The 27,074-nt window shown below is 43.9% G+C and overlaps 1 protein-coding gene across 12 annotated transcripts in view; it reads right to left on the bottom strand.

Moving 5' to 3' along the window:
• Window positions 1–27,074, bottom strand: part of LIMS1 (LIM zinc finger domain containing 1) — a 79,536-nt gene that overhangs the window by 13,039 nt on the left and 39,423 nt on the right. For 7 of the 12 annotated variants that reach the window (XM_086769861.1, XM_086769840.1, XM_086769870.1 and 4 more), the window contains one exon: window positions 5,266–5,425. In XM_086769861.1, the coding sequence (XP_086625987.1) occupies window positions 5,266–5,421 (156 nt within the window). In that variant the 5' untranslated portion in view covers window positions 5,422–5,425. Of the gene's footprint in view, window positions 1–5,265; window positions 5,426–7,727; window positions 7,994–15,204; window positions 15,275–22,924; window positions 23,243–27,074 lie in introns of those variants that run through there. The other 5 variants (XM_086769831.1, XM_086769805.1, XM_010129100.2 and 2 more) reach the window with 4 other exon arrangements.

Genomic DNA, 27,074 nt, shown 5'->3' with positions numbered 1-27,074 from the left:
ACTAGGAACAGAAAGATATGTGCTTTATACAGACTCTTTCAGAAGCCTCTGCTAACAATTTATCAAGCGTTTTTCCAGTGCAGTGCTCTAAAACAGATGAATTTTTTAATTGGAATATTTAAAAAAAAACCACCTGAGCTACAGAGGGCTATTACTGCCTCAAAAAGTAATGGAAATTGCTGGTTCGTTGAGAATTGTGCTTGCTTCCTGCTGGATAAAATCTTTCTTAAACTGAAAAAAATCCAAAAGCTTCCTGTTTTGTGTAAACATGTGGTCCAATGGGCAATGTTTAGGTTTGCATGGATTTCAGAGCCACCACATGTTGACCTGGGTGGACCAAACAGGTTTTCTTTCCCTCTGGTTTGTGTCAGGCAGGTTGGATACCATTCAGTCTTGTTTATGTTTTCAACCTTCTCAGCTCATTTGTGCTGCCTTTTGTGGATGGCCCAGCAGTTCCTCCGTCAGAGAAAGGCTTGAGCTTCTATAACAAATCCCACAGCACATATTTTATAAGTAAGGTCATTTGACTGTTGTATGCTGGAGGCCCATATGTTAAATGGCTCTGCACAGAACATTTCACCACAACACAACCTCCAGCTGATCTCCACGGTTTTAGCTAACTTAGTGGAAAGGCATGCACAAAAACGGAGTCTTTAAAGACCCTTCCCTAGGTGTTTTCTGGTAAAGCCCATTTTAAGAAAACACTCCCAAGTGCAACTGGAATAGAAACGAGTCTGACAAGCACACTGCAGCTGCACCTTCCTTTAATCTTCCTATAGGCTGTTACAAACATCTTAAAAAAACCTCAAAACTGAACGGAACTCCATCTCATTTAGGAGACAAAAGTCACGTGCCATTCCATTTTATCTTATTTTATTTTATTTTATTAGTATAATAATGATAATAATAATAGCAGCAGCGATACAGCCCCATTTATAGATCTTGTGAGTACTCCACACGGATTTTGCTGTATTTCTTCTATTGTGGGATGCACCTCTCTAAGCCCTTCCACCTTCCTCAGCTCAGCACAGCGTAGAGCAGGTTGGGCTTCTTTTGAAAGCACCCAGCAAGAGGCTCTTAACCAACAGCTGGACTCGTCTCTCCTATCCTCCCCCGTCTGAAGGTGAGGTGCCCACACTCCCCAGTGAGACAGACAGGCAACTTCTAGTAGGGAGGAGCCATTCTTGGACATGAGAGTAACATGGTTTGGAGGAAATGACTGCTGACTGATCACAGTGGGGCTGACGTGCCCCAGTGGGGCACGCTGCCCTCAAATCTCTCTGTTTAAGCCAGCTGTTCTGCTGCTATTAGTACATGACTGTGCACTGCTACCTGCTGTAAGACTCTGCAACAGCTGCTCTAGAGAATACATGGCTTCCAGGCAGTGAAGAATTGCTACCACAGACAGCCAAGCATGGCGAGTTCGGAAACTCGGCTGGCATGTGCTTGGGCTAATGTCTATTTACGTTGAATGCATAAGAAAACATCAAAAAGATGTGTAAAAGCTTAGAAGAAGCTTGGAAAAAATACCTTGGAAGTCCTTCTCTTTTCCAAATTACTTCCTTTTAGACCAGCACAGCTGACCCCTTTGCTACCCTGTGCAACCTCCCAGCTGCGGGGGGGCACTGCTCTGCTGTGGCACCGCTTGTGCCTGCAAGTGGCTCAGCCCTGGTGCCAAACCACGGTGAGCTGTGCTGGTCGGGGTCTCTGCAGGCAGCCAGGACACACGTCCCGTGGTGCGGGAGACTCGCATCGGCATTTCTTCCCGCGTAGCCAAACCAGTTTAGCCCGCGCCACCATGGAGCGGAGCGTGACAGCTTATCACAACAGCATTTGACGGCAAATGCGATAAGGAGTTTAATGACTAACTGGGGGAAATTTGCAAGGCTTGTGATAGGTAGAGGAAGAATAAGTGACTTTCCAATTGCTAAGAGCTGGAAATAATTTCCAAGAAAGACTAGCTTAGCTAAACCAGGCACAGAATAAACACAAACTCATGCGGGGTGACCAACAACGCCTGTGTTTACCCACAGGGAACCTGCTCAGAAAAGCACCTAGCCACACCTCCAAACACACCCATTTCTCAAAGACTGCATTAAGCCAGTCAGAGGAAGATATCCTTTCTGCCTGTCTTCTCCAGTCACTTTTTCTTGACAGTGATACAGATACCTCAAGTCCTTGGAGCACTGTCAGCCATCTTTTGAGCACTAGCCAACCTAAGCCCATCCTTTACCTGCTTAGGGCTCTCTCCCCAAAATGCTGTCACCCAGTACATTCCCATCTCTTGTAAAGAGGTGCCAAATGAAAGAAGAGCAAGCTGTGCCCTTGTCCCCACTTCCCCTTGAGCAGCACTACCAGGAAACATGTTGGGGTTTCCACTGCAATTATCTCACTGACCACTTCTGCGCTAAGTGAGAGCCATTCTAGCCAGCATGAGACATGCGTGGACACCCTAAAGGGTGCCAAGATAGAGGAGAATGCCCTGCCGCAGATTTCCCAGCTGAAACAGCCCCAAAGGCAAAAGGGCTGAGACAGCACAGATATCCACTGACCTCTCCAATCTCTAGAGGATGCCCAGGACAGGCCAGTATAGATGGGGGAGGAAGGCTGGGTGAGATTTATAAGACTTTCTACGCAACATTTCTCAAGGACAAAGCATACACCCAGCCTGAAAAAAAACACCCTAGCAACATTAACCAAAACATATTTAGTACATGAGGCTATTTTCATTCCCAGGACAATTTAGCAACACTCACTTCTGACTTACTGTCTTGAACCAGGATCATCACTTTGCAGTAAGACAGTGCTCAGAGATCCATGTGAATATGAATGTTAACAAGGTAGCAGTAGGAAACAAAATACCTACATCCAATAAATCTAAACACCACACCACCAAGATACGTGCCCCTGCCAAGGACATTCAGATATGGCCATCGTGAGCAACAGAAACATTGGAATATTCCTGGATTAGGTCCAAATGTAAGACTTCCTTTCCATCACAGTCCTCCTCCATCCTCTAGGAGATACAGGCTGCCTAGAGCAAGATTTCTCAAACTTTTATCTCAAACAAAGGACCATTCAACTTTCTGAAAGAGGTCTCTGGATTGTCATACTGTTTTCTGAGACAGAAAGAGGATGAAAAAAGTACTCATTATGTAGAGAAAATACATTTTATTGTTTTAAGACAATTTTATTAACATAGTTATTAATATTTTAGTTTTAAAACATTTGTATCACTTTATGTTTGCCTTGGGTCTTAACACGCCAGAACTCCTTCGCATGCCTGCAAGCAGGCAGCAGCTCAGTATACACCAACAACTGTAATGTAATGTATAAGTATCATGGGGGTGTTTTGTTTTGGTTTCTTTTAATTGCTACTGCCTTGCAGCTCACCTTTTGATGTCTTATGGAACACTAGTGGCTCATTTACCACAATTTGTGCAACACTATCCCTACAGCACTGGAAAGTCTTTTGATCCTCAAACAAGGTGAGAGAAAGCAAAACCCAGGAATCCCCTTTGCTAGCTTCTTTTCCAGTTCACACTCCTCCGTCAGTCTCTCCTCGTCAACATGGTTCTGTAAAATTAGAAATACTACTGCGGAAGATAAACTGTTGTGCTCTTGCCAGAGGAATGGCACATTGTATGTGAGAGCATTGCATTGTGCTTTTAACACACTGCTTACCTTCCTTCTCAGATCACAGTATGACATAAATCCTGTAGCTGCTACTGTAAGTTGGACTACGAGCTACTTGAGCAAGACCTTATCTCTCAGACAATAATTCCCCGTCCCACATAATCTACCCTTCCTCATACCAGTCACTTCATATTTTATGAACTAGCTTAAATCTTTCATAGAATCATAGAACGGTTTGGGTTGGAAGGGACCTTTAAAGGTCATCTTTAAAGGCCCAGAAAGGTGGTGGAGGCCCCATCCCTGGAAACGTTCAAGGCCAGGCTGGATGAGGCTCTGAGCAACCTGATCTAGTCAGGAATGTCCCTGCTCCTTGCAGGGGGGTTGGACTAGATGACCTTTGAAGGTCCCTTCCAACCCTAACCATTCTATGATTCTATGATCTAGTCCAACCCCCCTGCAAGGGGGCTTTCACTAAAGCCACTTTGTACTTGAGATAGCTGAGCCACATCCTGAGAGTCTCCAGGATAGGGGAAGGCAAAATAAATTACATCAATATCAAAATACCCATCTGAGCTGAGGGTAATCTACCTGGAGCTGAGAGATATGAGTGAGAGCGGGTTTTAACCCTTGAAAGTGTGTATGAACTGCTACTTCTGAATGCATCCGTTTGTTAAACCTAGAGTTGACCCTGCATAGGTCCTGTCTGGTTTGGGCTCTCTGCACACTCTGATTTCAGCATGCTGACTAACAGGTCATCTCTACGAGCAATTTTTCACATGTCATGCTGGCCTCACTCAACTCAGCAATAAATCTCCTATGGACCGCAGGATGCTGGGTTTTCCTTCTATACAACTGTTCTCCTCTAAGAAGTATGCTTTCTCTGTATTTCTGGTATAACAGAGATTTTCTTCACAGGTTTCACAGAATCATAGAATCATTACAGTTGCAAAAGACCTCCAAGATCATCAAGTCCAACCATCAATGCAACACCACCATGCCTATTAAACCATGTCCCAAAGTGCCACGTCTACATGTTTTTTGAACTCCTCCAGGGACAGTGACTCCACCACTTCCCTGGGCAGCCTGTTCCAATGCTTGACCACTCTTTCAGTGAAGAAATTTTTCCTAATATCCAGTCTAAACCTCCCATGATGCTACTTGAGGCCATTTCCCCTTGTCCTATACCTAGTTACTTGGGAGAAGAGACCAATACCCACCTCCCTACAACCTCCTTTCAGGTAGTTGTAGAGAGCAATAAGGTCTCCCCTCAGCTTCCTCTTCTTCAGACCAAACAATCCCAGTTCCTTCAGCTGCTCCTCACAAGACTTGTGCTCCAGACCCTTCACCAGCTTTGTTAAAGAGGAAAAAGTCTGCACTGAGAAAGAAATCTACAGCAGTTCTTTTCTCAGCTCTGATAACACGAGGCTGCACATTTAAATAAGGTTATACACACTGATGTCCTCCAAAATGGCACAGAAATATTTCTGCTTTTCTCTCCTTCTATTTGGCATACCTTTTTGGAGCCCCATTCTTGCCACGGAACTTTCTAAGCTATCAATATGTCTGTAGTTACTTCCTGTATGAGAAGGAAGGCACAAGGCAAAGGCTGGGGATGAGATGGGGACTTACTTCATAGAAGAGCCCTTCGGGAAACTGCTGAAAGCACTGGGCGCAGACGAAGCACTGCTCGTGGTACAGCTCACCATTGCTGTTGACGATCTTCTCAGCAGGGGCAAAACCACCTCTGCAGCGCTCACAGATGGCATTTGCAAGTGCGTTCGCCATGTTGCTGTCGTAAAAAAAAAAAAAAAAAGAAATACAAAGAAAATTAGCCCAAATAGGCAACACCACCAGTTGTGGGTCTCTTTTTTTTCCCCAAAGCCAACTGCATCAGCCTAACGCTAGGCTGCTCAACACAAGTTTTTCAATGGACTTAGTGACTTGTGGCACCCCTCAGAAATAAAACTGTCACTTCCCCCTGCTCCCAAACTCTTTAGAAACAAAAGCCCTGCAACGCACTCTAATAACTATTATTGAAAAAAACAAACAGAAACGTTGTTACTACAGATATATTTACAGCTTTTTACAATGAGAAAAGGCAGGGAATTCAAAGAAGTGCTATAAAAACGACGAAATACATTAGAATTAGAGAGAACAAGAGCAAATATTAACAATAATTGAGGACTGGCATCACATAGGAAAACCTAAATGACAATTCCAAAATAGTCCCTAATTCTAAAATACATATAACAGCATTGGTTCAAAAGCTCCAAATAAGCAATGTGAAAGAGTATATGGTATCTAGCCTGGCAGGTATTACTGAAAACCAGAGCAGGTAAGCGATGATTCCTTATATAAGCTTCACATAGCTTGAAGTAATTTTACAAACTTAGTTTGAAGTCATGGGATTTTTGATTGGTTTGTTAGGGTTCACCTCAGGGAGGTCAGCTCACGGCATGTCAGTCCAGAGCCAAGGGGGAGAGCGGGAATGCTCTGGCTGCCCCACTGTGACCCACAGGCAGGCCAACAGAAGCGGGTGACCCCACGGCAGGAATGCAAAAATCACTCACATTGTAACCTTGGTTGCTTCTCCAAGGCACGTGACCATAAAATGACAGTGCAGTAGCTGCAAAATATCAGAGGAATTAGCTACTTCACTAGGATCGTGTCCACATCTGCAGACACGGTACAGCTGTGTTTCAGTTAATTAAGGTTCCTGTGCCAGAAAAAAAGGCCCACTTGATTTTTCCTTCGCAAGCATTTTCTTACTTGCATCTAGACTCTCAAAGCTATGCCTTTCAGGATGACCTCTCCGCCTTAATACCATTTGATAGCAGAGAGCAAATACAGGGCGATGGTCTAATTCCATTACAATCTGACCACAGCCGACAAAACCATTGACTCAAACATCCACCTGGAAGCTTATTAAACAACTGACATTATTTTAAACGCACGTGCACACATGCCCATGTTTTGATACAGATATCACGCTGCACCTGTAAGTGCAGAGCCCTTAGTCCTCTGGAAGGTGCCACCAAGCCTTTCCCTCCGAGGGGATAAGGCCTCTTGGCTGCTCCCAGGTTCCGTAGGAACTGAATTCATTCCTCGCACGGCATCCGAAGGAGCCAGCAAACACCTAGCACATGGTTCAAAAAGGAATGTGCTTTATCTGTTTCTTCCACTGTCTCGTAGAATAGCCCTACACAAGGTCACATCTGACCAGTTATTATTAGCTGGCTTTTTTTTTCCCCCTCTCCCTAGAGATCTTTGCAAAAGAGGAAACAAGTAACTGCTATTCAAATAATCACTGCCCTCTCAGTGAAACAATGAGTGGGTGAATTTCAGGAGAAGATCAGATGGAGAATGGTCTATCCCATGCTATGCCATACATAACAGACTGCAGTGATTATATGCATAAACTATGGTTAACTATAAAGCTCGCCGATGGTCTCCACGGACTGTGTGTGCTTTCTGTGGGGGAAAACCTCAGTCACTTCACCCGTCCTCCTTATCAACCTAGGTGAAGAATAATCACAACAGAAAACAGGATGTTCATCATCACCTCAGCAGTTCTCGAGCACTAAGGACATTAAACTTAAAACATTATTTAATGTTAAGTGCTGTGAGACACAAAGTATAATCCAAGCAAAAACATGAAATAAAGTTCAAAACCAAATGAAAGCATAAAGCTTCCCTCCTTGGTATGCAAAAGTACTTCACTTTGATTTGAAACACATCATATACATAAAAACAGCGATGTACATAATACTTCTGCATTAGTGAAGCAGTTTATCCATTTGCCCAAAATAACAGGTAAACAACCTAAAGTCAGAGAGACTACTGGACAAATTCCAGCCCCGTTTCAACTGCTGATAAAAATTCCTGACGCAATTAATGATGAAGTTTAAAGCAATAGCTCAAATTTTAGTTGACAATTACAACTGGCAAGGTATCAAGCAGAACAGTGGCAAAGGCTGCATTAGAGAATGGCTTGCGCAGCCTGCCTGGAGCTCAGATAATAAAATAAATATGTACAACACACCAATAATGTCACCGTAGCTACACCCCGAAGCCAAACAGAATGAACTTACAATTTTGCATAAAAGTCACAAAACTCTTTGTAGAGTTTTATGTCACTGTGCCTACGTTGCAATTTTGACACCGGTTTCTCGCCTTCGTTTCCTGCCGAGTTGTGAGCATCAGGAGCGACCTTGTATGCGACCTCTTCATCCTCTGGGATGGGGTAAGGGCGAGGTCTGCGCTGGAAGTCCATCTCTCTCTAACTGCTTTTCCAGGTGTATATATGCAGCACTTATACTGCAAAGAAGCTGTAGGCAAATCCTGCAAAACAATATGCTGGACTTCCCCTTGTTCCCAGCGAAGTGATTTACTTTCACAGCTCCGTGTCATGTAGCTGGAGCTACTCAGCGCCCTGCTAGAGCTTCAAGTTAAAAGTTCAGCGGCGGGGCGGCGAGCCCGTCACGCTGTGATTTACTGATGCTGGCTGTGAGCGGAGGAGCACATTCCCCTGCCAGCATGCAAGGCCCTTGTGCAAGCTCGGATGCTGGAGAGGGGCTTCGTTGCCGGCTGCTGCTAGAAGCCGCCCAGGAGAGCTGTGCTGTGAGTAACCTATGTGAGCAAATACGTTCACCACCAAACCTACTTTCTGCCGAGCAGGGGTGGAGGCAGATTCCAATAATATTTTATCATGGGCAAAGCAGCAGTGGAAAGCACGAAGAGAAGACTTCTGTCATTAGGTGAATATTGTTTTAGTGCTATAGGATATTAATTAAATTGGTAAAAATGGCCTTTAATGTTCCACTTGTGTCTTCTAAGACATATGTGCTGAATTTATCTATAGGCATCTTTCTTGTCAGCACTTCAGAGAAGGGGCAGGTACAGATGGGTAGTTTGGTCTCTGTTGTGCCTCACAAGCCGTTACCCAAACGGCCAGGTATGCTATAATGGGCGATACATGAAGAAGGAAAAACAAAGTTTGATTTCCAGCAATGTGCTGTAGCTAGAACAATTATCTAACGTAATAACACTTACTGAAGTAATTTACTGTGGCTATTAGGGAACTGAGAGAGCAGGACCAAGAAGAAAGAATAAAAATTAATAATTCCTTCACCACAGAATGCACTCCTAATGCTGCAATTATTTCATGGTTATATTCTATTTTAAAAACCTGTTGTGCATTGCTTACTAGGGAAGGCAGGGTTGATTAGCTGCAGATCTGCAGCTGGTAATTACAGCTGCTGCTTGCAGCGCAGCGCTTGCGGCAGACGCGGGATACTCGGCTTCCAGCAACTTGTAACTGCAGACAAGGCAGGGCTGGGGAATTGGTCTGGAGTCACCACCTCTTGCGTTGAACTGACTCAGCCTTGCTAGCAATCAGTCAGACTGCAAGACCGCACGCACTTAGCGCTCAGGACACACAGCGTCTTGGTATCCAAATCATCTGTTTGTCTCTGAGGGGGCACGAGAAAGCAAAGGAGGACAGGAAGGAGACAAACAGAGAGAACAAGTGGAGAAATTAGGACTAGAAGATGACGAAGGATATGACAGAAAGTCCAGTTAAGGCTACTGCTTCTTAACATGCCTTCATCTACTGCAGAGGGCCTGGTTTATGACGGTTTGGGGCTGTGTCTCTCACTCATAGTTAGGACAGCTTGCTCGGTAAGTGTACAGCAGCACGCACGCCGCTCTCCACGCAGGCCTGGGCTCGCACGTAGCCGTCTTCCCGCAGCCTGGCCAACACAGCACTACGCTTCTGCTGCTGCCAAATTTGCAGGATGGGTTTTGTCAGGCATCTTTTCCTTCACCTCCCCTCGGCAGGAAGCACCCTCTGGGGAAGCTATCCCCCTGTGCCACAGGACATGGTGGTAGGTGGGACCCAGGCAGCACGACCCGGCTTATTCACCCGTCCGTAGGTGCGATTCTCCATCCTGCACCAGAGCTACCAGGAGCCACAAGTCTTAACAGGCTAAGGAGGCTGCACCCTCGCCACTGACATGGCTTGGCTGGCGCTCAAGCCCTATTTTTATCTGTCGTGGAGCAAGCTCCAGATCAAGCAATGCTCAGGTTATAGCCCCAGGCCACGATGAACTTGCCAGAGCACCGTTGTAGGAAACAGCACTGGAAGAAAAGGTTTCTGCGCCCGCTGGAGCACCAGTCATGGAAAGGAGCACCGTTTGCCAATGGAGATGCAGGCGTAGTGATGTCGGCTCTTCTTCTCCATGCTGCTTCCAAACATTTCCTGCACAGGCCAAGGCGGAGCTTTGGTGAGTATGAAAAACTTGAAGGAGACCAGCTGCAATGGACTAACCAGGCTGATTCATTCAGGATTAGTAAAGGTGCACCAAGTCACTAAGTTAAGAAAGAGCAAGCCAGTCTTGTCTCTTCTCCTTATGACTGATGTCTCCTCAATTGTTTCCTTGTATTTTGTCCCAGCTTGCAGGTAATTCTCCTGGAGGCTGCTGCTGCAAATCAGAGAGCCCTGAAGAGTTTATTTCTCCTAGTGGACTACTTCAGTCCTTGCAGTAATCTGAAATCCACAGGTTACAAGGTAGCTGGAAGCCACTTCTGCTGCCTTGCTGCCTTCTGTGGTCAGCTGGAGAAGACACACCCAGGTGCTTGCTTCTTCAGCTCCCTACTGCACTGTCTTCTGCGTGGCTGTGGCAAAGCAAGTAGCATAGCAAGTCAGTGCAATAAGATGTCCATCCAAAAAGCCTGTTTTAATCTTCCTAGCTTTGTTCTAGAAGCAGTTCTAGAAGGTAATAGGACTCCATATGTGCAAGAAGTAGAAGCAGCCTTGTTCTCGAGGCCTATTGCCATTGCTACCGGTGGCATTACCCCCAATTTGTTTTCCATTAAGCAAGAAAGGAGCTCGCCAGGAATTTAGAAAGGGCCTTTCTGCTACTGAAGCAAAATATAGTTTCTACTGTGAAGGTCTGGTAATCCACAAATCCAGAGCAGCTGGTCATCTTTCTCTTTTCTGTCATTTTGCTGGAGACACACTGCCAAGATCTGAAATATCCTGTTAAAAATACGCAGCATTTTCATTAGGGAATTCTAGGTTACTCCAAGGTGAAGCCATCTACCGGTAGCAAGAAGCATGTAGGGGGTTGTTGATTTGCAGCAGCAGCTTCCCAAGGGCATTCCCTGGGATCTGGGACAAAAACTACTAGCCTGCTATTAAGGAAGCAGTGATAAGGAAGAGGAGAAAAGGGAAAAGTCCAGTATTTAACTGGAAAAGGTACGTGGGAAGGAAGAAAACAAGAGGCTCCTCCTGGCACACTGAGGATCTTATCAGAAGCCATGGCTGACAGTGGAGAAGGTGCTAAAAGGGTGCAGCTACAGAGAAAGGCTTCAGAAAACAATAGCAAAAATAGCCACACTGCTTCATCATCGCTGACAGAGGAACGACTGCCGCCCCGCTCACGCTGCTTTCTCTGGAGAGCTTTCAAATCTGGCTGCCCATGCCGGTGGCTGCCAGAGGCAGAAGGGGACTCTTACAGAGAAGGCTTGGTGGCCGGCCAGCCCCGCTGAGCGTTGCGCTCCATGCCACAAATAGACGTGCCGAGCAGTCACGGCTCCAAACAAGGTGCCTGGCAAAGGCAGCTGCTGCTTGGCAACCTACTGGTGCCACCGTGAAAATATCCCTGCGTCACCGGCGCTGTCGGGAGGCCACACGCCCCACCGGGTTGTGCGGGAAGAGGGGGAAATAAGTAATCACAGTGCATTCCTCCCCTTCCCGCATAGGTAGGGTGATTTCATTTTAATTCTGTTTAACACAGATGCTACGCGATGGTCCTCACACGCAAAACACAGAACAACCAGAACAGAAGTTTTGCTGCAAAATATGCATGGACTTGCAGTGCCTTGCACTGATTTCTGCACCAACCTTTTAAAGCGCTAATTGACCTCTTGCATATTTTTTTAACTGAAATTAAAAATACTCTAGGGTTCTGGTTGCTGCAATTGTTTACCACTTAAGCAATAAAATACTTTCAGAGTTAAGCTAGTCTCCTAAGGCAATTTGAAAGAAGGTATAAATCTTTTCTATAATAAAGACACACAGTACAGGTAGGATTTTCACAAGTGCCCAGCACTGCTCTAACTTCTGTTTCTATTAAAAACGATGGAAAACCATCCTGAAACCACTGCAATAAAAAACAAGTGAATTCTGAGTGCTCCTAACAGTTTCACTCTTTAGTCTTCACTACAAAAAGCATGATTAAGCTTATGTGGTGGGAGTTTAAACAGGGCAAACAAAAAGGCAACTCTAGCTGTTTCATATACTTCAATATAAATTTATTCTAGTATAAACATGTCCAAAAAATGCTTTAGTCTCTGCAGACAGAGAAGGTTCACATTCCATCTCTCCATAAGGAAATGAATACAACTGGAATAAACAGGTAAGCAGCACCTTCCCACACGACTTTTTATCAGCCACACAAGCACAGTGAAAAATCAGTCTCTGACAGAATTTGTAGAAAAGGAGACCACTATTTAACTATCGTACTTTCCTGTTGTAAGTAACATTTCAAAAAATGATTGTATCTTCTTCCTGCTGGCTACAAACATTACTAAACAAAGACACGCTTCATGTAAAACAAGAAATTACTTCTTCTGCATACCGATACTTGATACTCTGTAAAACAGCCATCTCTTCTTCCCCCAATAATATTTCCTGAATCCTATACAGACAGGAAAAACAAAACAGCAAAAAGACGTGGTATCATATACGAGAAGCTCACAAGAGCTCTAGTAAATATGTGTTACATGAGATACAGCGTACTATCGGTTATTTTTACGATGTGCACCCTGCGTAGTTGACTGCATATGTACTTCACTATGGTAAATATACTGTATCCAAACTTTTCCAACTCAATACATTTTAAAGATGCATTCACACCGATGTATTCCATATAACAGCATTTATATTCTCATTTCTAATTTAGAAATTAAAAAAGGTCAGCTACTCAATACTAGGGGCTCCACACCTACCGTCTCTGAGAGACTCGCTCTGAAAAGAACGATCTTTTCAAGACCAACAAGGCAATATCAGACTCACAAAGCTCAAAATCGTCCTTCTATTTAGATGTACACACAGAGACCTTCACAACACCACGGTCATTGATATTGTTTGGGCAGAATAATATTTACACTGGTGGAAATCAAACCACTGGAAAGTCAAGGGATGCACAATAGAGTGTGATCAGGCAACTGCAAGCAAATTACAACTACACGTACATGTGCTCCTCATCCATTGCTTAAGGAACAGATGTAAAGTTCTAATATGTAAAAATGTATGAGGTTGATCTTTGCATTTTATGACACTTCAGGAAAATAGCATTCTGGCTTGTATCAGGAACAGTGTGGCCAGCAGGAGCAGGGAAGTGATCGTACCCCTGTACTCGGCACCAGTGAGGCCACAACTCAAATACTGTGTTCAGTTCTGGGCCCCTCACTACAAGGACGTTGAGTTACTGGAGCGTGTCCAGAGAAAGGCAACAAAGCTGGTGCGGGGTCCAGAGAACATGTCTTCTGAGGAGCGGCTGAGGGAACTGGGATTGTTTAGTCTGGAGAAGAGGAGGCTGAGGAGAGACCTCATCGCTCTTTACAACTACTTGAAAGGAGGTTGTAGAGAGGTGGGTGTTGGTCTCTTCTCCCAAGTAACTAGCAATAGGACAAGAGGAAATGGTCTCACGTTGTGTTAGGGGAGGTTTAGATTGGATATCAGGAAAAACTTCTTCACCAAAAGGGTTGTCAAGCACTGGAACAGGCTGCCCATGGAGGTGGTGGTGTCACCATCCCTGCAGGTATTTAAAAGACGTGGAGATGTGGCAATTAGGGCCATGGTTTAGTGGTGGACTTGGCAGTGTTCAGTTTACGGTTGGACTCTATGATCTTAAAGGTCTTTTCCAGCCTAAATGATTTTATGATTCTAAAATGCTGCATTACCATATTTCTCTTCAGAGTAACAGTCTCCTAGCACCAATATTCAGTTCATGTCATCTGTCACTGAAATCCACCAAAAATCCTTCACCAAATCCTTAGCGTAAAGGCAAATGCCAGCCTTTGTTTCTGCCTCAGCCATCTGCCCACACTAGCTGGAACTGATGTTTTCAGAAGCTGAACACCATGACCTGCGTGGTTCATCCAGGAGCTATAATTAATACCATGACTCAATGTAACACCCCGGCTACTAGGAGAGACTTCCAGTACGTCCACGTAGTTCCTTGTAGGGCAGAGATAACTGCAACACCAGGCTTCTCAGCTCACAGCGACATCCTTATTATAGTAACGTCTCCACTGGAGATACCACGCTGAGGACTGACCTTTAGCTTCACTAACCACCATGTCACTTCCACAAACATCTCCTCTCCAATATTACTATTAATCTACACCTCCAGCAACATAACCTCTTGAACTATTTTTCACCTTCGTTAAGTTTGTTTTTCTATTCTATATGAGGAAGTGCAAAGTTTTTCGTTGCCTGAATTAATTTGTTTTGGGCAGAAGGTAGAATGTGGTAAAGGAAACCTCTCCTCAGCTGTTGCTCTTCTCTCACAAACATATTAAATCGTAATTACTAGTCACTCCAAGTTTTGGGTTCACTTTTTTTTTTCTTCCCACATGCACTGCAGCAACACCAAGCTTTAAAACCAGCAGAGGATGGCAGACAGCTGAGCTACCTGTAGCTAACATTGCGGAATTAAATAATGGTCCCAATATTCAACAGCTGAAAGAGAATAACCAGAAGCGATTTATGTTCCTAAGAGTCAGGCATGAGTAATGTATCGACAAACAAAGCTAATACAAAATAGCATGGCTTTCATACTTCATTACGATGGTGTTAACATTTTGGGTAATACAAACTGAAGGTCTCTAGGTTGTATGTTTTATCTGTTGGCTATTCAATAGTAGTAGCAGACCTGTCAAGAAAGCACGAATGAATTTCAGTAGCAGTTATTTTTAAAGTAACACCCCAACAACTGAAAAATCCTGAATAAGCAAAACAACACTGAATGGTTATAATATGTATTATAAGACTTGTGAGGGAAGATGTAGAGGCTGCTCCTCACAACAGCATATTGTTGGGATTATCTAAAAGAGCAGCGCACAATATTTGCTTGGCAGAACAGAAACAAAGGGAAAAGGGAAGACGATGGGGTTTTGTGCTTTGGATCAGAGGGATTCAAGCCCTGCCAAACCTCCTTCCCCTTTGCTACATACCACAGAGAATGTGAGTATAATTTGAGGATTAGCTTTAGAAAGGAATGTAGTTTAAAACTAAGCAATTACTTGTACACTTCAGGCAAAATTCATGACTTGCAACCTGGTAACTCATGGAGCTATCCTATCCTGAAGATATCCTGCACTGCTACAGTGTCCTTTAAAAAAAAAAGTATTTATATAAGGAACAACTTTTTTAATATATCAGAAATATGCTGAAGTATGCTTCAGTTTCTGAAGTCAGTGAGGAGGAACGTACAAAACAATAACTGAAAAGCCAAACATCAAACGAGACAAACAGCTTTCAATACAAACTTTCCGTACCGGAACAAGAAGGGGACCAGCCAGGGCAGTTTTGAGTCATGACTCCGAGTGGGTAACATTTTTCCAATAGCTGCATAGAAACAGGGTTCAAAAGGTAGGCTCAACTCAGGATCAAGAACTTTATGATCTATAAAGAGCATGGCATGCATGGATTTAACACACTGGAAAAGACAAATGCCATTTCACATCCGCTTCACCTTTGTCTATTCATCCCTTGTTGGAACAACTTGAACCTTCTGAATTTTTCATTTAAAAAGACACAGCTGAGAAACGCTGCCAGGTATTGCTAGCTGACAATAAGTTACTTCCTTTGAGGATAGTAGCTAATAGTTTTTAATCAATTTTCTTCTAGCTCTATCACGGCTATTAGAGCAGACAGAAAAAGCAGAAAAGCTACAGGGAAATACATGACAAAAGTCATAAACCAAACCTCTCTTGCTGGACAAAAGGCTCCAAGAGATCACAAAGCTTCATCTTGCTCATATAAAAGATGCATCACAGGACGACTTACAATCTGCTGACAAAGCTGAGCAGTGTCATCCAAAAACACTGCTCACAGAGTGTTATACGTGAAACCGTAATTTCAGAATGCTACCAGGAACTACCTAAAATCAGACATTTCTACAAAGCTGGCAGATTCAGAGATGAAAACTGAACAATGCCTAAAGCTGCCATGACATATCAAGCAAAGAAAAAACGAACACACAACCACATGCAGTACGGCATCAGATAATAGACATGAACACTCAGAGCATCACTCCTGTTTGGAAAATGCCCCGATTCCTGGGTGCGAAGCGAGACCAGAGAAGTTAACTGAAGCGAAAAACACTTAATGTCACGAACTCTGTAGGAAGTCCTTGAGCCATAGCTGGTGGCAAGCCGGGATTACCAGCAAGGGAAATCCCATAAAAGGCTCGCTCTTTCCTTACACCTCCCTGCACAGGCATCGGCTTTTGGCCACTGTCAGAGCCAACACACTTGGCAAGCTGGAGCTGCTCCCATGTCTGGAGAGCGTAATGTAAAAGGCTCATGGTCCCCTCGAGGACACCGTGTCTGTTAGCTTTGTATTTCCTAGAATATCTCAGAGGACACAGGAAAACAAAATAAACAGAAAAGGAACCCAGACTCACAGCCTTTAAGCTTGTTTTCCCTGATGCCTGCAAATTGGCAATTTTTATTAAGTGGTGACGTTGACATAATTTAGTTTTTCTCTCCTCTGCAGAATACTTTTGTGTGCAAATTAACCTCAGTGTGACAGACTGCACTCAAAGGATAACTTAATTATAATAAAGGATAATGAGCAATCACAGCACATTTTCTATAGAGAACACCTCTGATTAGGTGTTACCAAAATACATGAAAGCAAAAGCAAAAAAAAGGAAACCTACAATTTATCTTTAGCCAGTTAAGTCTGTAAGAAAAAGCAATGAAAATCCTAATGGCTATAATCATCGAAGCTTAACAATGTACTGAAATCATAGATTATTACAATGATGTATGTGTAAGAGGACCGGTAGTAATTGGGTTTCTGTTACGAAAGCAGCTACCTCCGGTCATTTGGAGTCACGGGAGGTGACAGTCAGGGTGAGCAAGTCAAACAAAATCGCTTACGAGTTGTTATGCAATGCAGGAGACAAGGGGTGAGAGAGAAGGCAAGACAAAAAGGGTGTGTTCCTCAGGAGTTATTTTAACCCCTAGAGCAATGAAAAGTACAGCACAAATGAAAAGCAAAGCCTTGAGTCATTTGGATACCTCAAACTAAGGCTCAACACAAACTCTAAGTATCACAATATTAAAATATAATCATGAAGCACATTTTTGCTGGCTGGAAGTTACTATAATTAATAATTCAGTGTTACGTTTACATGGACAAATCCTCTCTTCAATTAGAGCAGGTAGCAGATGAGCCAAAGTGTTTTTTAATCAAGAGTTACCAATCATCTGATGCAAATGAGTATTTCTAGGTCCTACCTCTACTATTCCAGCAGTTTCTAACCGCAACAAATGAAGAAGTGTAATTTTTTGTGGCTTGACATTTATTTCCAAGCTCTTCCCAGTTTAATAAATTAGCCTCTTTTTTTTTTTACCAATCTATTGAATAATTATTTCTTTACCTGCTGAAACTGGCAGAGTGAGGAAGTGAAACATCTACTTACAGAAAGCGGCTGTATAAATATTAGCATTTATGAAATGTTACCCGTGGAAATCAAATTTAAGAACACTTCCAGGAGCAGACAGATCTTTTCTTTCTGCCTTCTCTGGCCTCAGCACCCTGAGGCATCTGAAAGCTCAACAGGGTCCCTGGTTCCCCAAGCAGTCCCTAATCAGCATCTCCTTCTCTCTCTCCTAGAGCAGGAGGTCTTCAGGGGGGACGTGCAGCTGGAAACAGCTGCACACCTTGTCTGGCTGCTACACATAGGGTTTTGATGGCAGGCTGAGGAGATCCGTGACCTCATACAACTCTCAAACGCTGTATCTCATAAAGAAAGGGAGGCACTCAGCCCTACCGCATTGCTGATGTTTGAGGGATTTTATTCCTTTGTTTCTTTTTACGCTCACCTACGAGCTTTGCTGTGCAGAGCCTATCCCCTGGAGGCTCAGCGGGATGTAAGAATGTGCTTATGTGCCCTATTTCATCTGCGAGGGAGTCTTTGTGCATGAAATTTTGGGGCATATCCACATGCCTTCCAGCCTGCAGTCAGTAGGCAGGAGCCTGAATGGACCCAGCAGAAGATTGCCTGCACCTACTCACGCAGATGCACCCATCAGCTTCAGCAGCAGAGAGCAAAGGGAAGGCAGATACTTTAAAGCTGTTCATGCGGAAAACATTTACAGTGCTTTCTGCACAGGAGAACAGGGCAGTGAACTACCTGACTAACTGACAGCCACCACCTGAAACTAGCCAAGTACTATTTGTTGCAAATGCTGAAATTTACTGTTTGGTAAAAGCTTGAGAGGAAGCTATTCGAAAGTTGTTTACATTTTAATTGCATTTAAACTCATATGGACTTAGAGAACTATGAACAACAATGATCAAATTCACTTTAAGTGTAATTGACAAAAAAAAAAAAAAAGATACCTGCCCATGCTTTTCCCAGTACCTTGTATTGAGCTTTGGAAATTAATAGTATCAAATTTTTTAGAGGAATCATTCTATATTTACAAAGGCCATGGGATGAGAAGGGGAAAGAGCAAAAATGCAAGCATACTGCTACTGTTATGGGACTCCTAATGATTAATGATAAACGTATGCGTACAATTTCCTTTGCATCCTGCTTGCTGAGAAAAGCAAGAATGAATAACTCTGCTTAGAGTCAGAATTTTTTGCATGCCATTTCTAAAAATAAGGCAAGACAAGATTTAGCAGAGATGTCATTTTTTTCCCCCACCAAATCAACATAGCTGGAAAAGAACAGGTTTTCCCTTCCGTTCCGAAAAGCAGATTTCTCAGGTTGCATTTAGTTCACTGACGTGCATCTGTTGCAGCCAGGGGAGAGATGAAGGTGGCAGGCAGCCCCCTGCACTTTGAGCTCTGCACCTGGGGAGCATCCTGCGTGGTTAAGGTCTACGCATTGGTGAGCCTACCTCAAGCAGGGGAAGAAAGGACTGCATTCAGCATCCCTACCGCAGCAGAGGTGTAAACCAAGCACATTCGTGTACCATGCAAGTTCAAGAAAAGGATGAGCTATCCAGACCAGCTTTCACGTGGGGCTGGCAGGCTCCAGCTCCCTACAAGGTCAGTACAGCACCAGTAACATTTACAGCAGCAGATTAAAAGGCTCCCAGAGAGGTTATGAGGTTTGTTAAGTGATACATGGAGTGGGAGAGGTAGAAAGAGAAACCGAATTTCCCATTCCCATCAATGTGCTGTTCTGTCAGGACAAGACTCCTTTCACCTCACGGCAGTTGATGGGATAACCTGGGCATGGGTTATGCCAGGAGGAGGTGGGGTGGAAGGCATAAGAGAGGCTCCCCAGGAGGGCAACTCGCTCCATCCTAGGATAGGCTTCTAAAACGAAGGAATGAATGCTACCCTCCCCATCCCAGTCCTGTCCTCAGTTGAGATTTGGGCTTGCTATTTAAGGCTATGGGTGGCTTCTCTTGAAATGCCCTCACTCTCCTCAACTGGATGGACTCTGGCGTTCCTCCCCAGCCCTCTCAGGTCTTCACCGCTGCCGGTGGGACAGCTCAGCTGCTCAGCCACCACACTGTACCACCTGTAGCATCAAGGTAGCTGGGGCAGATTGTGAGCTAGCAATGAGCACCACTCTGTAAACTGCAGCAGGACATGGCTGCAATGCAAGGTGTCACACCCTTTCCGCAGCAGGATAAAGAATCACAGCGACTGGGTAGGCAAAATGAGCAAAACCATGCACTAAAATAAGCTCTGCTGCTTGCCAATCAGGCCCTGCACAGAGCCACAGCTGCGTGAGATGAGTTCAAGATGACCTGGCACCTACTTGCTAGAACAAGAGGTGTTTAGACAGACTCTGTTTTTAAACATTTATTTAGGAGCTTCTACTGTAAACGGAAATCTGACAAGCTACAAAACTTAACAGAAAGAGCCAAACTATATTCCTACAGTCTTTCCTGCAAAAGACTGAGGGAAATGTGCATAGAGACTGACTCATCATAAACTAAATGGCAGATCTGGAAGCCAATGATGGGGGTCAAACCTCTGGCTGAAGTGACATCAGTGGACACAGATGCAGAAGCTATGGCTTGCCTTCCTGTTGTGGGGCTCAGAGTCCCACAGCACACGACCTATCATGAAGTTATGTCAACATAGGAAATTATTTTTATACAGTAAAGATAACTGTTTCAAGAAATTTCAGTTCCTGGAAAATAAAATGTGTGTGATACGTTATATGATAAACATATGCTCTGTACATGTTTAGGAATTCCAGTACGCTGCTTCACAGTGCCCTAACTGTTAGTAATCTCAAGTGTTTCAGGTACAAACGACACTGACATGCCCAGGAAAGAGCACAGGCAGAATTTTGGCACCAAGCCCCCTCCCTCCGAGCTGCTTTGCAGTGCTGACACTGCCAACACTCGGCGAGATCTCCACCGCAGTTTGCGGGCACACGAGCAGCGTCCGGCTGCTGTCGCGATGGCTGGACCTAGGAACCGCAATTACAGCAGTGCTTGCCGCAGCAGAGCAGAGGCAGCCCAAGACACCCTGCAGCCAAGGTGATGGCGTGTGAATGGCTGTCCACTGGGTTACTTACTGCTGTTTTGTGCCTTACCAGAGGAACACCCCAGTCTGGATCCCAGGAAACTGCTACCAAAGGAGGCACAGACCTCAAAAAGGGCAGAAGAGTTCATATTGGGCTAAGGTGTAAAAGGCTGTAGAATGAAAACTGGCAGATAGCATGTATGACTTTAACAAAGGTTTTGTTTGTTTTTTTTTTAAATACACAAATTCTCACAGGATACCCTGAGGATATTGGCATCTCAGTGCATTTTGGCCCAGGATTAGAAAAATATGGTACTTGAACCAAGAAAGCAGCTTTCAGTGAACAGTTCCTCGAGGGCTGATATTATTTAACACGTGTGGATTAATATGTATGTAAAATGAAATCCAAAGGCACTAGAACAAAGAAATGGAGAGAGAAACTAAAGGAGGGCATTGCAAAGCCATGGAGGATGGCAAGCTATATTTAGCAGACCTGAAAGAAACCTCTTGTCTTTCTTGTGGACTATAGATACTCTGAAAGTATTTGCTAAGGATAAGCATCCAAGTGTCGCGGGGGAGAGCACACGAAAAAAGCTAGGGGTTTCCAATTTTAGAAAACTAAAGAACTTTTTCTCTTTGTTCACGATTGCTCTTTGCCCTGTTGTTATGTCACTATTTTGTATTCACAATGCCACAGCCTTTTGTCATGGAGAATGCAGTAAAAATGACAAATACGGCTACCTGGCAACACACTGAAATATCACAAAATGGGTTAGGAAGGAGCAAGGTTTAGTTTGAGTAAGAACCAGCTTAAGCTTTTAGCAAATAGAAGAGAAGCTCTGTCTCTAGGTACGGCTTGTCCCCTTGCTCTAGGAGCATCATCTGACCATGCTCTATTCACCTTCTCATACCTGCAATACCCTGCCCTAAGCTGATTCATAAGTCCCCTGATTTGCTATTTCCTTCCACTTGGATTTTATTTCTCAAGACCGATCCCTGTTTCACATATTTCTCGTCTTTAACCGGAAGAGGCTCAGGAAAGGATGAAAACACCTAGACTCATACTGGGACAGACAATCCCTTCCCCCGCATCCAGCCCACAAAGGGCCTCATTCCCACCCTGGATGTGCATATAAATAAGGGAAACACCACCACAAATGCAGAGAGCTAGCACTCATTTTTATGTATATGCTTTAGAAATCAACTTTCTCTTCGCTACCAAGATCCATTCTTCCTCACTCCTAGTTTTGTGTAACAAAACATAAAAAAGCCAAGAATCTCTGCATATTTCTACTAAGTCTGATTATTCTTCCATCTATAGTCATATGACTATAATATATACCGCTAACACTATTAGAAATCCATCTAGGAAATAAATTCAGAACTAACACTATAAGTAGATACCAAGCACACGTACCAGACCCGCAAGTTAACACATTCCTAGCACTGATCTGGTATTTCTGATATCTCATGGCAAATAACCTCAGTGGGTTACAATCGTACATTTTGCCACAACAATTTTTAATTAAAGTGCTTAGTTCTAACAAAAGGTAAATCCCCCAAATCTGAATATTCATCCTTCTGAAATTGCTAACTCAGGCAATGAAAGCACAGTAACAAAACCCCTTTAAATTACACAGCATTCCAATCTGATGCACAAGCACCACCAACGAAAAATAATCTAAAAATACAACCAGAGAACAGGCAGTAGGAGATAGGAAGTGCTTCCTCTCCACCAAGGCTTTTGTCAGCATTTACACAAGGATTCTTTTCTGATGAGCTTGAAGTGGGAACTGATTGCTTTCACACCGAGCACATTTAGAAAAAAAACTCTGCATTTTTACACTTTTTTTTTATAGTGTCTGCACTTACTCAGGTTACAAATAATTCTTTAATCTCAGGCTTTTTGAAAATTCACTCTTTCTCTTTCAAAAGGCACGCAGCATCAGGAAGATAACCCTGGACATCAAATGGCTTTCTGATTTTTGGTCACCCTTCCTGGGTAAGGTCAGGCTAAGTGGTCCTGCTGCATTCTTTTGTCTAAAACCCTTTCCACAACAAAGAACTCCCCCATGAAGAAAGCCTGAGCCCACCAGCCGCCTCAGCCCCTCCGCAACTAAACCAGCCCGGCAGAGGGGCTGCGCCAAGACCCCCGAGAAGCAGCACAACCCACAGCGCCCGGGTGACCCAAAACTGACTTCAAACCAGACCCAGCACAGCTGTCAGGCTGTGGAAAGTTATTTACTTGCAAGTGCTGGCTGTCAGAAGGGATCCAGAAGCAACCAGCAGCTAACATCTGTCCTTCCCAGAGCTAGGGAAGGGAGTCACACCATCGCCAAAACCCACAAGGTCACCGTACAGCTCCTGTTATCCCTCCTTCAGGTTTTTTTCCGTATTGCTTTGGGACTGCTTCTTGATGCATGCGTTTTGCAGTGACTTTCCAGAGCCGTGCATCGCGCTCTGCTTGCTGAAACCACCAAAGCAGGCAAGGTTGCCGAGAAGGGCTCGGCACCCCGGCGGTACCTGTCAGTTTGCACTCACCTCAGCTTCTCTTCCTGCGACCCGCTCAGTCCCACGCTATCAGGGCGATCCCGTCTCCTCCTGTACAGACCCGAATGTGACAACTCCTTCAGCTGCAAGGCCGTCATATTTCTCTACCTGGAGGCTTGGTTTTTTTTTTTTTAAAGTGTGGTGGTGGTGGGGGGGGTGTTTTGGCTTTGGGTTGGATTTCTCCCCCCCTCCTCTCCCTCTTCCAGATGTTGCTGCCGAGGAGCGCGCCTGCCAAGATGCCTGGAGAGAAGAGGCTCGACGGCGGCGTGTCGGCACACCTGCGCCCGCCGGAGCGACCAACCTCGGCAGGCAGGGCAGGCAGGCGGCCGCCGCTCGGCTTCCTGTTTCTCATAGGTACACACCCTCCCGAAGGGCACCACATTTCCTTGATCACTCGATCGCACCTCAGGGATGTCTGCGACAAGCTGGCCGGCTTCCCTCCGGCTTTCTTCAAACTCTTGCTGCCCCGGCAGGAGCGACTCTGCCCCGCGCTCTCTCCTGCTGCGATGTTAGCTAAAAAAAAAGTCTCCAGGGCTGCCATCAGATGTTAACTCTTCCCCGCTAGAATTTGTGACAAAAAGAAAGTCACGAGTGTGATGAAAAGTCAGAGTTACTCAAGCATGTGAGCAAACTTCAGTAACCAGCGTGAAAACACCAGCTTTTGGAAACACCGCAGCACTGGGCTTGTCGGATACTGCTCTTTCCCACACATATTGAAAAGCAGAAGAAAACCGCGATGTATTTTTCTTCCTACTCTCAGCTAGCAAAACACAACCACCGTTAACTCTTTGTGACGCGCTGGAGTGTCCTGTGTAATTGTAAAACAGGAATGAAAGTGCTCAAGGTTTCCTGTAAGGCAGGAAGGTGACTAGCAGGGATCTGCCAGCTCTGCGCCTCATCTCACTTAGCAATTTTTCAGTAATGAAATTCTTCATTTCAGCTTAAAAGGAGGAGTCAAAAAAGCTTGACACCTTTTGAAATATTTTTATAACTTCTTTGACATTATTCTTGGCACATATAAACACAAACTTAATTCAAAGTTTTTACTTCTATGTTGAGAATTGGGGGGGGTGTTTTTTAAATGAACTTGCATTTAATAAAAGACAAGAAACCTAACAATTTGCAATTCAGGACAGGAAACAAGTTCCATGTGGTATAAATTTCATAGTTCATTATTGAAGCGTTTCTTTTGCAGCAGAATACAAACAAGAGAGCATTTGTGAATGCCTGTAAGAGAGAAAAGCCTAACATATGTAATACCAGCTATGCCACTTGACACCAATTTTGTCAGGATTACCAGGCTGAAGACAAACAAAGTAATTTTCTGTAACATTATGAATGTGCTTCAGTCTGGAATGTCATCAACATACAATATAAAACATCACACAATGGAAAAATAACATAAATTATTTTGGAAAAGGAATCACACAAGATGCCAAACAGATAATGGCTCAAGAAATTCAACGTGATTTATATGATGTTAGAAGGCTGCACATACTGAAATGTCAACAAGAGCTATACATATCAGCCCCTGTCCTCGGCAAATAAAAGAGAGAACAGTTACGATATTTGCCTAAACACGCTGCATTCCAGTTTTCAAACAAAGTATTTAAAATTGTTTCTCAATACACAGTAGGATAGGCTTAAACGTAATTAAATGCCAATTCCCTGCAGTCAGTCAATCAGCGACGGAATGAAAAGTTAATGCTGTTACGAGTGGAAGTTAAGGACGGCAGACGACAGATGCTCATAGCAAAGCGGCTTTTATACATTACCACAAGTTTTTACCGTGCTTTAAATATCAGTGTACCAATGACTTACCTTTGTCCAAATAATCAATTTTAGACAATAATAATCTAAAAAGTTAAGACCGAGTAGATTTTTTGCTGTGAAAAGGCTCTTCGTAAATTAATGAAATTGAACTATTACCTACAAATTTGCTCAAATATTCACTGCAGTAGCAGTCTCTTCAGTGTATACTGAATACTTTTGTATTAATCACGACACAAGTCTATAAAAAATTAAAAGGCAACTCTTCATCCACTTTGCTGCAAGTTGTGTTAGTGTGAAGTACACAGCGTTAAAATTCATGTTGATCTGCGTGAACAGCCGCTGTGCTTGCACAGCCTATGGGACAATGGCTTTTACTAAAATGTACTTGGAAACCAAAGCCGCACCAAAACAGCATTATTAAGATTTAAAAACAATGCCACCAGACAGAGCATGTAAACTGAAGAAATACAAGAAGCCCAGACACAAAAAATGAGCTGTTTGTTATAGAGGCCCAGTTCATCTCAATATAAAGGAGGGCAAGATGGTCAGTTTTTAAAAAAGACCTGGGAGTCAGCTCCACAGCATCACTATTTCACTGGCTTCTTCAGCAAACTCCAACAGGGGTCTAAGCTGATTGAGAAAAGACTTTCTTGGAGGACTTGAGAACAAGCTGAAAGCTTTCTACAATCCAAACCAGACTCCTTTTCTGCCCTGTGGGATCCTCCATCAACCCTCACAAGAGACAAGGTTTCAAATCTGAAATTACGCAGCCAAACCTTAAGTTCTGAGGATGAAATACATGTTGTAAGGATGCTTTTCGGAGAGATGCTGGAGAATGCAAGTGATGCTTCTCCACTAACTCGCTTAAAGGTTGTCAGAAAGCAACTGGGATGGACCTCGCTCTGCAGGAAGAACTTCCCCAGCGAGCACCTCCTGCTCCCCACACCCCCTTTTACCTTCCAGCCCCTATCTGCTGTTTATAATTCCTTTTTCTTTGAGAGATTACATTCTTCTCGTGTGGGACGGGGCCACTTGGACCTTTCACATTCCATCAGAATTTTTGAGGACCGGCCAAGTTACCACGGCTTTTCTTATGACTGGTAACACACTGCCTCCTTTTACGTCCTGTACTTTGAAGGTTCACTCTTCATTTTCCAGTGCCTGCCTCTTCACTCATGCAACCGACCTTCCTCCCACTCCTAGCGAAAGCTAACACTGCTACTGCAATCGGATGGATAAGCACGGTATTATCGCTGTTTTATCACGAGGAAAATATTCACCTATGTCTAAGCAGCAAAAGGTAGAACCTAGAAACTATGCAGTCCCTCATTCATCCCAAGCAATAAATAACTTTTCATTATGTGGGACAAGGCTTATGCTTGAATTTTCATTGCAGTCCTTGAAAGCATTAATCTTGATATAACAGGCTTGAAGTGCGCTCTCTTAAATTTCTCTGAAAGTATTGTTGTTCTGGTGACTGTAGGTGTTCAGCAGAATTTCGCAATTTACGAATCTTTTAAGACAGACAAGTTATGTCTGGTTACTTTTCACACTGTTCAAAGGGATGTGAACAGTAATCCATGATGCTGGAAACCACATCGCTGAATTTAGGAACAAAAAAAAGCCAAATACTTCGAATTCCATACATTTCTTCATGAGTCTGTATTTACAGAGAATGCACGTTAACTACAGAAACCAGAAAATACAAAGTTTAACTCTCTCATTTCACATAGAGAAGTCTTTATCAATACAATTGATCTTTTTTCCACTCCAGTGGCATGTTATTGTTCTGTTCTTTTTTCCAAACTTTGAAGAAACCACCAAATTTCAATTAAATTTAGTTGAAGGTTTTCAAAGCGACAGAAAAAGCTGTTTTCAGGGCAGCATAAATGGTTAAAAAAAATCAGAAAAGCGTTATAAGAACAGTATAGGAGTGACCGTACCATGCACACAGTTCAAAGGTGGCTGCAGTGGGGGAGAAGGTTTCTCCATCCCCCATTGCTCACCCAGCTTATCACTGGAATGAGTTTCCAGGGAAACGTGTCCAAGAGTGTTGGTTTTCTACTATTTCTTGCAAGATCTGGAAGAAAAACTCTCTTTAAAACCAAGGAAAAGGCTTGTACGTCAGCGGGAATGCACAGGATTTGCTGGAGCAAGCAAAGGAAGGTGGCAATCACCCTTCCAGCAGTTCTGCAAGAACCCCCGAAGCGCCCTGTGCTGACTGCAAATGAAGCTTTACGTCTCTCTGAATTAGGCTGCTGGGGTGAGTTCCCACAGATGGCTCTGAGCGCCAAGAAACAGCATACCACGTTTTGGGTCCCTGCTAGGGCAAGTGGTGACAAAAGGAAATAAGTGGAGAGAAATCAAG

This window comes from Chlamydotis macqueenii, chromosome 1 (assembly GCF_036417535.1).
Source record: "Chlamydotis macqueenii isolate bChlMac1 chromosome 1, bChlMac1.mat, whole genome shotgun sequence".
In the NCBI taxonomy this organism is placed as follows: Eukaryota; Metazoa; Chordata; class Aves; order Otidiformes; family Otididae; genus Chlamydotis; species Chlamydotis macqueenii.
Note: the sequence above shows the minus strand (reverse complement) of the source record. Positions and strands in the feature narration are given on the sequence as shown.